Below are 14,111 nucleotides of genomic sequence, written 5' to 3'. Positions count from 1 at the left end.
ATTATTTAATAAAACATTAAATTAGTACATAAGAACTTGTATAATGTTGTCATTGATTTGATTGGTGTATTTATATTTATCGTATGATTTATTATGGTATGACTCAAACAACATATGCAAAAAAAAAATCATAATACTATAGTAAAATGATTTATTATTTTATGATTTTTAGTAAATTAATACATAAAAAAAAAACCGTTGCACAACGGCCTTATATATTGTATTAAATAAAATACAGTGAACAATATAAAAAAAAAAAATACTACTCACCGTCAACGTAGCAGTAACGGTTCATATTTATGGTTCATGTTGATGACTTAGCACACCGTCAACGTAGCCGTAATGGAAACCGCCACCGACCTAAATGACAAGCATCACCGCCATTTCATTGGTCATCGTTAGCTCCAACAGTTTTATATAAGGCTAGTTTTCGAAATTCGTTTTATTGATTGTTCTAGAAAATTAGGAATAGTATAACAACGAGTTTAATTTGAATTGTATGATTATTTATATTTTATCAAAAAAATTGATTATTCTGGTTCGTTTTAGAATATACAAGTAGCTCATTTGTCATCTTTAATTGAATGATTTGAAGTACAAAATTATTATAATTAATGATCTGGATTAAGAGCCAAAGAAGAAAACTACAACGTAGTAAAGGGATTGGGTGATAAGTGAGCCACGTCGACAGAAAGCGACTATATTTTTTTTTGGATTTTATCCAGAAAACAAACACAATAAAAGTAAATAAACAAAATTCAATTAATTTAAATTATCATACTGTGGAAATTTTTGTGTTCTAGAGAATACTCACTTTTAAAAGTGACTTTATTACATTTAATAGATAAGTAAGTCTTTGAAAAAGATGTGTCCTTCAAAGTCGTCCAAATCCTACTCGGATCCAATACATTAAAACCATTTATAAAGTATATTGTTTGTAGTCTCGCAACAAATCATATAGAACTTTAAATGAAAATATTGCATGAAAATTACAGTTAAGGTTTTGATTAACTTACAGTGGCGTATACATGGATTATACACTTTCGAAATTATATACAATTGAGGATCGAATATATGAATATATGAACCATGTAAAAATTGTTAAAAATTCACCTAAATACTGGTATTTCCGAAATCCTTCGCTTAAGTTTGAAAGTGTTCGTGAGAGTAATAAATATTGAGCAACTGATTTTTTTTTATCAAGAACTATATAGATCGAAATCTAAATAATCTCTACAACGACATATTGATGAATAGTCCTTTTTGAATTTTTAATAAGATCTCAAATATGATCATATCTTCACCTGGCCAAACAACGAATCATTATCATTACACGATCACTTCTTGGTTAGTTATTGAGCAACTGTTTATAATCAAAACGGATGCATATGCACCTTAAAACTTATCTCGTTTAAGAAGTCTGCTTGAAAATGTATTTTACCTCTCTCGTAATTCAGAATGATTTTTTCGATCCTTTACTATAGTGTTATTCAGTTGTTAACAGAAATCAAACCAAACTAAATATATGAAGAATTATACGCATTTATATTCCTTTTATAAGATCTCACATCAATCAAGTGTATTATCAGTTAGGTCCACTTTCGTATAAATTTGACTTTACCCATTGTTTTATTGAGTACAGTATTTCCTAGTGTAGTCTTGAATGCCAATATAATTTATAAAACGCTGGGTTTGGTTGATCCAACAAAATTGCCCCCACACCTGTCTACGAAGAGCCCATCAGGTCACATGGTGGTACTAACTGAATCTCACTTTAATGTTTCTATAAATAAAAATCGTATAATCATATTATAAATGTTACGGGGTTACACATACATTGAAATAAACATGTTCATAATTAGACAGGGGAAACTTTAGTTATAATTAAAATTTCCAGATAAATTTACTCTATATTTACAAATCCGATCCGAACCAAAGTATTTCGGATACCCGAATATATCTGAAATAAAGTTATATATCTAAATTTATTTATTATTTTTAGATTTAATGTATATTAAAAACATCCAAAATATATAAGATACTTTAAAATTGTTCAAAATACTTGAAAATATATACAAATAGTCAAAAGGTAAATGTTTAAAATAACTAAAATATACTCAACACCAAAACTGCTCGAAATATCTATTGATTCTCTATCCAAATATTTAAACTAAACCAATTTATATGTTAATTTTAGGTATTTTGACATATGTTATTTAAATTTATAATGTAATATATTACTTTGTTTATAGATTTTGAGAACTTTAAAGCATGTAATGAATTTTAAAAAATAATTTAAATGGATTATCTGAATCCGAACTCGAACCAAAATTTAGAAATATCCGAATGTGGCTGAAATCTTTGAACCCAAAAAACCAAAACCCGAATAGATCCGAACTGAACCTAAATGGGTACCCGAACGTCCACTCATACTTGAGGTATTACAAAATCCAACTACTTCTCTAGAACATGTACTCGAAAATACTTGAATATAATACCAAGAATCAAAATTAGCTAAAGCTGAGAGGCGTCCATAATGGTAGATTCTGGTATAAGTTAGTTAATACAATCATTAGGATGAACTTGTTTTGGGTTTTTAACTTTGTTTGGCATCATTCTAGCTTGGCATCAATATTTTAAATTTAGATGTATTTCTTAACAATTAAACAACATTTACCTATTACTTTTAGTACTAATAACAATAATAATAAAATGTCTTCTTGAATATTAATTATACAAGTTTTTGTAAAGAGTTTATATTTGTAGTTATTAGTGTATTTATATGCTTTATATGTAAGACATCTATATATTCTACATATTGAAAAAAACAATTTGTCAGCTACCCATTTATCCAAATATTATTATGGGATTCAATTCTTATCTTATAATTATCAAAAGGAAATTCCTTTAAAGAATAAACAACACATGGAAACATGTTTTAGTCCTTGGTTACAAAAATATGTAAACCCGTTTAAAAGAAAAAATATTAAAAATCATAATTTGTCAATTTATCATAAATGAACAACAAATAAGAAACAATATATAGACTTGGACAAGAGATAGTTTAATAAGGTGGGCTCACAAGCTATATTATTAGAGAGGGAAGGGGTGCATGTGGTGTTCGACCATTTCAACCCTCACGACTTGCTCCGGTCTTCCTTTGATGCCGACATCTTCTTTTTTCATTCCTAAAACAAATTCCCAAAAATTCTAGACTATATATTATAGGCAATTGTTGTGTTTCAAAAAAAAAAAAATATATATATATATAGGTAATTGTTAATTTATTACATAGTGCGGTAAAATGATGCGAGATCAGTTCCGACTCATGCAACCATTTTTCCACCCGTTATCATTCATACATATATTTAACTGTTTAAAGGTGGACATCATTCAACGTCCTTTTCAAATTTTGTTTTACTCAGAAGTTCTGAGTAAATATAATATTAGAGAGGTTAGGTTTTATAATTAAAATATTATATTTCCCAAAAATTTAAGAAGATTTCCTTTCTTCTCCTTTCTACTGTTGTAATTGATAAATAGAAGTAAATGAAAGTAAATAACAAAGTGAGAATGAGAGTAAAATAAAAAGGTGAAAAAGAAAGAGAAAAAAAAATCTAGATTATAATTATATAACTGATAAAACTCAGAATAAAATTTCATGTAATTTTTCCTATTTGTAAATAGTGCATAGAGTAAATAATGAAACATATTCTACTTGACAATTAACTTTTTTTTAGCTCAACTTAGAATAGATAATGATCTAGAGTAAAAATTTACTCTATAAATGCCTTCGAGTCACACTCGTTCTCAGCAAAACTACGATCAATGTTTGTGAAACGACCATGATTATTGGGGGATTCTTATGGTGGGGTTCTTAGCGGAATATAAGAACACGTCTCTTAACTATTAACTAAAAAAACTAAGAACCGGTTCTTAAATAGGAGTTTTAAGAACCGGTTCTTAACTTTTTTAATTAAAAATTAAGAGACGGGTTCTTATATTTCGCTAAACACCTCATTCTAAGAACCCCAATAATCGTCCTCTAAGATTCTAAATTCTAGAAAGTCGCTTTCCAATTACCTTCTTCTCGAATCTCTTATAAATTTATAATTTTGGATGGGGAAAAATCCCAAATCTGAATGTGAACTCCAGAAGAAAAATTGTGGGCAAAGTCTTTATCCTAATATTCTGTTTTCTAGAGACTACAAAGTAGATTTCTAGAATAAGAAAAGAAACTTAATTTTCTTCGTCAAAAAATATATTTATTATATTCATGCAACATTCACTGTCTATATTACCGATTAAAGACACCAACGCATACTCTATACATAACCTGCACTCTAGAATATATATTATTACTATGTAAAAAAAAACTTACTTGAACCCTTTTCTCAAAAAAAATTGCTTATTTAGTGGACAGTGATGTTCAAAAGTTTATTTATTTATATTGGTAAAAGTTGTATGAGTTTATGTGTAAAATCTATGGTGATTTAAAACATATATCTAAAGATTGTACTTTTGCAAAACAGATGAAAGTATCAACTATAAAGAGTTAGGCTTCAATTGGTGACCGTTTAATTGAACACAAAAATGAATAAAATAGTTTAAAAAAATTCAATTGAGGAAATGAAAAAATAGAAATATATAAATTTATGTTCAATTTATTCCCATCAAAATTGGAAGAGGAACTTTTTTCTTCATAATTATTTTCATCCTTAAGGAAATGAGAGGAATAGAGTGGGGCCATGTGTATGTAATTTGGCAAAAAATTTAACATGATTGTTATAAAAATTGAAGAAAAAGAATTTCACCATTATTTTGTTCATAAAACGTGGTCACCAATTGAAGCCTTAGAGAATATCAAAAACAAATCCAATGCATATACATAATATTATAGTTAATTACTAGAGATTGATCCGCGCACCTGCGCGAGTATTGGTTCTTACATTTTTATACATTGATATTTGTTTTTCATAATTAGTGTCATATATTATAGATGTGTCGTAGTATAACTAATTTTATTCAAAAAAAACTTGTACCGAATAGGGTAATATGATTATTTTTGGTATAAATATCCAAACATGTTTCAAACACATTTGTTACTTAAATATTTTTAGGTTCCTATACATCAAAAAACTCATTCATGCCCAGAAGGACCGAACTCAAAACCCACACATAAATTTATAATATTCAAACGGAAAATAATTTCAAAACCAAAAAAAGATACATGAAAAGACCAACACGTACCTAAATGAATAGTCAATGGTCAGGCCTAACTGATATTATAAACTAATAAAAGACAATTTCTATGTTTTTGGCAAAATTAAGTGAAATAGAAAAAGTTTTTTATTTAGTAAAATAATTATATGGAGTAAAAAATTAAGTGACAATAAATGTAATACATTTTTATTATTTTGATTTAAGTTATTATTTCATTCACAAAAACATGTCTTTGAATTATCTTATTGGCTACATAATTTTCTACCGATTGAAACTAAAATAAAAAACAGTTTTAGTAAAAAAACTAAATCGAACCTTTAACCATATGCAAAACCCAATTATTTTAAATTTTTGATTTTATAGTTGGCACAAAGTTAATATTAATAAATAAAAATTTGTAATATTATTATTACGGTAATTAATGATGTGATGTACTGCTAATGTAATATAATTAATGAAATTGTTAAACTAAGTGAAATATAGAAATACAATTAATGTAATTATATTAATGAAACTAGTAAAGGATACCATACTTTTTTTATACTGCTATTCATGTTTCCAAAATTATATTGTTATTCATGTTTACAAACAGTTACAAAATGTACTTCAGTTTTAATAATAGTATAAATTTGTAGCGCTTTGTTAAATGAAAATGGAAACGTATTGAAAAACTAATAATTTGAAAAGATAATCAGGGCTTGTGGTTTGTTGGTGATTAACTTGAGGCAAAAGCTCAGTGAAGCCACCAGGATTCGAGTTCCGACCACTGGAGAATTAACATTTCTGCATCGCCAGAGACAGGAGACCGACACGTGGCAATACGTGATTAGTATGAACCACTTTTGTGGGGTTAGGATACCCCGTATAATTAAAATAATAATAATAATAATAATTTGAAAAGATATATAGTTTGGGTCCCTATATAGTTTCATCTAATCATTTATTGACAATCCATAAACCCATGATACCCTCGTGGTAGTGTCAATTTCCTATATTCTCGGAAAGTCATTCTTATACCCATAATTTAAGTTATATAATATATTTTTTAAGTTAAATAATAATTTAATGCAAAATTAATCAAAATTTAATCAAATTCGTAAACAAACACTCATGTTTTTGAAGTAAAAAACAGCGGGGAATCTATAGTAGAATAAAAGAAGATGCGATTGATTAATGATTATTTATTTATTTATTTTTGAAAAAAAGAAGTGATTATTGATAAATGATTATTAAGAATTTAAGATTCTTTCCTGTCCATATAATTTGTAGGCGATGTCTTTGTGGCTGAGGGAAACATATCGTGCGGCGGTCTCTCTTTCCGACCAATTATTTTCCGTCATTTATTCCATTTAATTTGTTTTGTTTATTTTCAAAAACTAGGAGAGTAGCTTTGAATTTTGATAATGTTTCATGTTTTGTGGATAACAACATTTAATCATGAAAAATCTTTTTATATTTACGCAAAAAAAAACATCAGTAAAATAGGCCTGGATTCGGATTGGCGTTGAAAATTTCGCATAGATTAGAAGTTTGAATAGTATGACACTTTTAGTAAAAATATATATCACCAAATGGATATCTATTAAGTTTAAACCTCCCTATCTTCGGTATAGTGTTACGTACGATAAGAAATTAGATGATACCGTGGATCGTCTAATACGATAGGTGAATGTGAAAATACTAGTTATTCCATACGTATATGTGTAAGCAATGAAAATAACTTCAACAGTTTTTTTAAATTAGCATATAATAATAAACATTAGTGTTTTTTTTATCAAATCTCAATTTTATAGATTCTTACTCACAACATGATAACAAAACTATCATGGCTAAATAATCAGCTATTACAAAGAAGCAAATACAACATATTAAGATAGGGGCAAACAAAATGGTTAAACAACTAATGTCGTAGAGAAATTCTCTAATCTCATCGAACATCAAGCTGGGAAGTGAGATGAAGCCAGCAAAAATACTTTCTTAGGTGGTTAAAAGTGTTTTCTTACTAGAACACATGAACTATGATGGGTGCAGACTAAAGAGATTAATCATGTGTGCTGGTGAAAGAAAATACTTTTGTGGATTTATAGTGGAAATATTCTAAAACGGTGGGCAAAATTTAAATACTAATGGTTGTAGCATTTAAAGAATGGCTTTATATCCACGTACCACACATTTGCAGGAAGTATCCACATTTGATAAGTCTACGCCTATCTAGTAGTAAGAATAGCTTTATTCAGCATTCAGCAAAATTCATTGAACCTTTTTGGTGTACTTAACTTATATGTCTTCTGCGACTTACCTACTCAATCCTCGAGATAATTTTTCGTATTTTTCTTCAATCGTCTGAGCCCCTAGATAATAGGACTAAGGGTATGACTGGTTTCTCCGCCATCACCCGCAAACGCAGTTTTTGCGGTTGGTAGAGGTTGTTGGCGTTTTGCAATAATCGCTCAAACCGTTCCAAATCGTTTCAAACCGCTCTAAACCTCATAAATTTAAAAGCTAGTTTCAGCTAGCGTTTGCGGTTGCGGTTGCGGGAGAATAATTTTTTTTCTTCTTTTTTTCAGACAATATAAATACAAAAATAAAAATATTCAATAAAAATTTTAAATTGGAATTATAAAAATACTAAAATATATCTATAATATTTTAATTAATATTATAAAGTTTTAAAATAAATTATTTTCTATAATTTTAAAAAATTTAAAACTAGAAAATTTTTTATATTTATTATAATATTATGATTTTTGATATTTTTATGATTATATAAAATGCAAATATTGTTAATTTATTATTTAACCGCTGCTGCATTTGGTTGTTAACCAATCATAAGTATCCTGCAAACGCACTAATTTCTAACCGCAGATTTTTTAACCAGTCGTACAAATTTTTTAAAACCGCTATAAACCGCAACCAACCGCATCCACAAATTCCCGCAGCCACAAGTGCAACCGCTGCGTTTGTCATACGCTAAGTAATTTATCAATCAAATAGCTAGAAGATATTAATGATAATATGTTCTTGTTTATCGATGTAAATCATATTAATTAAGTAGATCGATCACTTACTTCTTATTTGTAATGAAGTACTTAATTCCAGCAATCTCAAAACAAGTAACTATCACGTGGATAGGCAGATAGCCCATTTTTAAGTACATTAAGAAATACAGATTGATACTGCTTCGTTAAACTTTTTTATGAAATGATTTGGTTGTTAGAAAGAAAAAAAGGAACACAGATTGATATATTTTATCATTAATATGGTTGATCACAACCCTCTAATCAACTTATAATCATATTAGATATTTTCTGAGGTTAATTTGTTAATTTTAGACTAAGCAAAATGATGAGAGCAAAGCAAATATCATAAATACTTTTGGTATTTAATTTGCTCTACATAAAGTTTTTCAATTATATTTTTTTTTGGATCATAAACCAATATAGCATATAATTTGACAAACCCTAACCGGAATATATATTTTCTGCCTATTTGTTCCATGCATGGCACTATATCGCAATCAAGCAGATCATAAAATTAATAATCATATTCTATCCATGAGGATGGTATATAATAAGGACAAAATTTTCATTTTCAAAGGGGCTATAAATCGTGTTAATTAAAGCCCGGTCCAAACCACGCATTATACATTAGCAGTTTTATATTGAATAGTACGATCGAATTACTTTCAATACGTAACTACTACACCACTCGGGTAAGAAAAAAAACGAGATACATCGAACAAACATCAAACGTAGACGCGTCCACAAACCACGATTCAAACACGGACTTGGTCGAGCTTAAGGAAATGATTGGAGGCGTCGACGCACCTGACCACGTCCCTTCCAAAGTCAACACAAACGTGCCGCGTTAGGATACAGACTATATTGTTTAACTACGTTTTAAAATGTTAAAATTACAACATTTTTTTTAATCAAACTTACGTAATTAATTATTAACTTAATTAATGTCTCTTGTTATTAACCAACCAAACCTACAAGCCTAGACCACGAAACGACAGAGCAACCCCTTAAATACGTTGACATGGACAACGTCCAATTATTAATTACGTTGAAATATATGTTGGCTATGCCTTAATCATACTGATTCTCTAACTTCTTAATTTTGTTGACCCACCAATATTTACCAAGCTGCTGCGACTATGAGAGTAAATTTTACTAATGTAAGTTTGAAAAATTCTTTGGCTACAACTAACAAAACGGTGATTACTTAATTAAGTACACCATAATTAAGTTGGTTACTCGAATATAATTTTATTAGCTATATCATTATTATATTATAGGAAAAAGAATACATCAACCCGATTCATTATTTTATAGTGTACGTATCATATTTTGTTTATATATGTCTATTGACGTCGGCAAATATGTCGTTAAGTTAAATTAAATGATAACTAAAATCTCTTCCACATTTGCAATACGAGTTGTTTTTAATTATACAATCCAAATTTTTGGTTCGTTTGTCCTTATTTATTTTTCACACACGTCGTTTGGCCCTACTTTGAAATTTACAATTTTCTTCATATGAAATGTAATATATATATACAAAAAAATTAAAGCATCATCGTATTTAATTTGGAAATCTTATTGGTGAAAAGACAAGGCTTAATCAGCAAATTTTTACCCAAAATAACAAAAGAATTGGATAGCTACCCGTCATCTAGGGGTAAACCTTTAAATTAACCTCACTCTTTATGACCAATCAAATTGACACATAGATTATTAATTAAAAAATATTAAATTAAATAAAAAATAGCTACATAAAATAAAAACGCTAATTTTAACGACGTTAACGCTTCCAGCTAAACCATAAACCCTAAATCTTAAATTCTAAACCCTATACCCTAAATTCTAAACCCAAATCAAAACCCCTAAACCAAATCATATACCCTAAACCCTAATCATAGACCCTAAACCCAAATTATATACCCTGAATCCAAAAACTAGACTATAAACCTAAACTCTATACCCTAAACCCAAGTCGTAGACCCTAAACCCAAACCGTAAACCTTAAACCCAAATTATATATCCTAAACCCAAAACATTAACTATAAGTTCAAACGAAACCCAAACCGTAAATCCTAAACCCAAAATCTATACCCTAAACTCAAATCCTAGACCTAAAACCCAAAACTCAAACCCCAAACTTAGATGCTATAGGGTTTGGGTTAAGGTTTACGGTTTGGGTTTAGAGTCTAAAACTTGGGTTTAGGATATATGGTTTAAGTTTATAGTCTATTTTTTGGGTTTAAAATATATAACTTGGGTTTAGGGTCTAAGATTAGGGTTTAGGGTCTAGGATTAGAGTTTAAGGTTTACGGTTTGGGTTTATGGTGTAGGATTTGGGTTTATAGTCTAGTTTTTGGGTTTAGGGTATATAATTTGGGTTTAGGGTCTAAGATTAGGGTTTAGGATATAGGGTTTGGGTTTGGGATTTGGATTTGGGTTTAGAATTTAGGTTATAGGGTTTAGAATTTAAGATTTAGGGTTTAGGGTTTAGCTGGAAGCGTTAACGTCGTTAAAATTAGCGTTTTTATTTTTTGTAGCTATTTTTTGTTTAATTTAATGTTTTTTAATTAATAATCTATGTGTCATTTTGATTGGTCATAAAGACTGGGGTGAATTTAAATGTTACCTAAGTTATGTACAAAAATAGTATTTTAAAATTATATTATAAAGAATATTGATGTAATAAATGTTTGAAGATGGGATGATAACTTCTTCTTTTTTAAAGAGGGGGTGATAATATTTGATAAGCCTGATACCTACGTCAACAATATTAACATAAACTAACTAAAAAGGGGTAGTTTGAGCGGCCGTTTTTTATATAAACAAGACAAGCAATTGGAGGTTGAACACAACGCTTTTTGTCTCATATCTTTCACATTCTCCTCCTCCTCTCTCTCTCTCTCAAATCTTTTCAGGCACAACTAAATCGAATCATAAACACTTAAAAGCATAACTACTAAAACTTCCGATCAGTAAACCGACCATAGATTCTTGGGCTCTTCTCTCTTACAGATTCTGAACCGTTATAGTTGTTTCAAATCTTTTCTTTTATATAATCTTTTTCTTCTCTTCCTCTATCTCGGAAATTGGGGTTCTTCTGTAAAAATACTTAGCTAAAATATGGGAGTTGAAAAAATGGTGTGTTTGGTTTCTCGCACTGGTCGTCAGTTTCAGAGATACAACAAAGGTCGTCGTCAAGTCGTCGGGTATGTTCATCTATACATCTGGCCTCCACCGCCGGAAGAACATAAAAAGAAAAACAATTACTTTTGGATTTTTTTTTCTGAGTTTCTAAATATGGAAAATCTTGCAGATGTATTCCGTACAGATTCAAGTTATCAAGCGATGGAAAAATTAGTGACGAGGTAGAAGTTCTTGTTATCTCTTCTCAAAAAGGTCACGCCATGATGTTCCCTAAGGTATAAACTTTTTCTTCAAAAAGAAAAAAAAATCTCAATCTTTTTTTAAGTTTGATGGTTTTGGTATTTTAAAGGTTAAACTTTTTTCTGGGTATTAATTGTGTTTGCCAATACTTAATTAATATTTTCAGGGTGGTTGGGAGCTTGATGAATCTGTAGAAGAAGCTGCATCAAGAGAGTCTCTTGAAGAAGCTGGAGTTCTTGGCAACGTTGAGGTACTTTTAAAAATAAAAATCTTGTTTTCTGTTTTATTTGCTATTATTGTTCTTTCTTTTAAAATTAATTTTTGTTGTTTTCTTGTGTTTTAATTTTGGCAGCATCAGTTAGGAAAATGGGACTTTTTGAGCAAAAGCAGAGGAACATACTATGAAGGACTAATGTTCCCTATGCTTGTTACAGAACAACTTGAGCTGTGGCCTGAGCAACATGCTAGGCAAAGAATCTGGGTCAGTAGCTAAACATTCTTTATAGTATCGATGAATTTTAATATTGGTTGAATTTTCTAACGATCTTTTTGCTAATTTTTCAGATGAACGTAGTAGACGCCAGAGAAGCCTGTAGAGATTGGTGGATGAAAGAAGCTTTAGATGTTTTGGTTGCGAGACTCTCATCACCAATGATTCAACCAAAGGAAGAGAAGACTCTTTCCATCTCTATTGAAACAATGTGCTGATGACTACTGATTGTGATGGAAGTTTTTGGACTAGTGGGTCTCTGTAGATAACGAAATAGATGGGTTTCAATTAGTATTGAGACAGCTGAAGATCAAAACAAATGCAGAGCGGGAAAACAATAATTATGAGTAGATTTTTAGGTTTAATTTGGAGTAAAAAAATTATCATGTGATTTAACAAGTCTTGTATGTCGTGTTTATAATGTTTCTGCAAGATTTGATTAAAGAGACCATGAAGAGTTACGAACCTAAACAAAGAGTGCAAGCAAAAACTGTACAACTGTGTTTCCCTCTGTTTATGTTTTTCATCTCTCTTTGAACTTGCCATGGGAACACTTGATTTCATGCTGATTTTTTGTGTTTGAGAAATATCTAATAATGCAACTGGTGATACGTGTCATTGTGTGATTGCTTACATGAAAAAGCAACAATAAATTACTCCAATCATAAGCTATATTGATATAATATATATGTAACGGAAATTGTCGTTTTCCAAATTCATTATGATAATATCGGAAAGGTTGATGAGTCATTTATCAAATTGGCTTTATCTTTTACGAAACTGTTGGTTCACATTTCTAAACTTGTTTTTTCTCCGGGTCCAGCTACATATTCATTGTCACCAAACAAACATCTTAGTCACTAGTTAATTAGATAATAACAATAACATTATTTGTTAGAATGATTGTTTTTGTAACAATTGTTTGTTTTTCAAACAAAGGTTCATGCTGCAATTGAAAAAGACAATATTTATAAGTCTACTAAAGATCGATTATAATACTATAGTTTTTTGGAAAATTTGGAAGATCCATATCTTTATATTTAAATGTTTTTGTTTACTAGTCATTTTATAATACAACAAGTTGCGCTTTTAACAATAAAAAAAGATTGACGTATGATCGATCGTTTCCTTTTAGTCCAATGTCCAAACCAAATAAATTAAGAAGCATTTTAAATCCTATTTCTCGAATCAAGTAATCTTACGTGGCGTAATCTTACGTGGCTTTGATCACTTCTTCAGTTTTCATGATTTTTATTTAAAAAAAAGAGAGAAAACAACGTATAAAGTAATTTTCTTCTCCTAAAGAGCAGATAGAAGACGAGTACATTTCAAAAAATTTGATACTCATATATCCATTGTTATCCCAGCTCTTAAAATTATAACCTCAGCTTATATATTCCTGCTTGTTATCTTACTTCTGGTACGAAAAAATTAAGATGAGTCGCATGTTTACGTAGTTGAATCAATCTGTTCGTATTAAGTTATCACTTATCAATCATTATTCACCCCATGTTAATTGGCGGTGACCACACGCAGGACTAATAATTTTCTCAAATATATTATTTTGAGTTTTGTCAAAAAAAGTTTTCTAAAAAAGAAAATGATCAAAATATTTCACTACGATAAAACATAATCTTAACGAGGGCGGTTTTCCTCGTGAGTTCGTCGTATTCGTCGTAAAAGAGGCTTTACGACGAATTAGCGAGGAACCGCGTTTGCTCGTTACTCATCTGTCGTAACACATATTTCCTCGCTAATTCGTCGTAACTTAGCGAGGAATATATTTCGTCGTAAAGACGAAGTAGATCATTTCGTCGTAAAGACCACGTCAATATTCCACGTAAGGAGGTCGCTATATTTCCTCGTAAATACCTCGAAACGAGTTCCTCGTAAACTACACGTAAATACCTTGAAAGTGTTTCCTCGCAAAATACACGTAACGACCACGAAAGGATTTCCTCGTAAAATACTCGTTTATCTTTCCTCGT

At 29.7% G+C, this 14,111-nt stretch overlaps 1 protein-coding gene across 1 annotated transcript; it reads left to right on the top strand.

The window, feature by feature from the left end:
• The first annotated feature begins 11,034 nt into the window (after positions 1-11,034).
• Positions 11,035-12,692, top strand: LOC106301668 (nudix hydrolase 17, mitochondrial). The gene is made up of 5 exons (XM_013738121.1): positions 11,035-11,455; positions 11,563-11,668; positions 11,800-11,883; positions 11,986-12,114; positions 12,198-12,692. The coding sequence occupies exons 1-5, from the start codon at positions 11,370-11,372 to the stop codon at positions 12,339-12,341; spliced, it is 549 nt and encodes a 182-aa protein (XP_013593575.1). The 5' UTR covers positions 11,035-11,369; the 3' UTR covers positions 12,342-12,692.
• Positions 12,693-14,111: the final 1,419 nt, after the last annotated feature.

This window comes from Brassica oleracea, chromosome C7 (genome assembly GCF_000695525.1).
Source record: "Brassica oleracea var. oleracea cultivar TO1000 chromosome C7, BOL, whole genome shotgun sequence".
Taxonomy (NCBI): domain Eukaryota; kingdom Viridiplantae; phylum Streptophyta; class Magnoliopsida; order Brassicales; family Brassicaceae; genus Brassica; species Brassica oleracea.
Note: the sequence above shows the minus strand (reverse complement) of the source record. Positions and strands in the feature narration are given on the sequence as shown.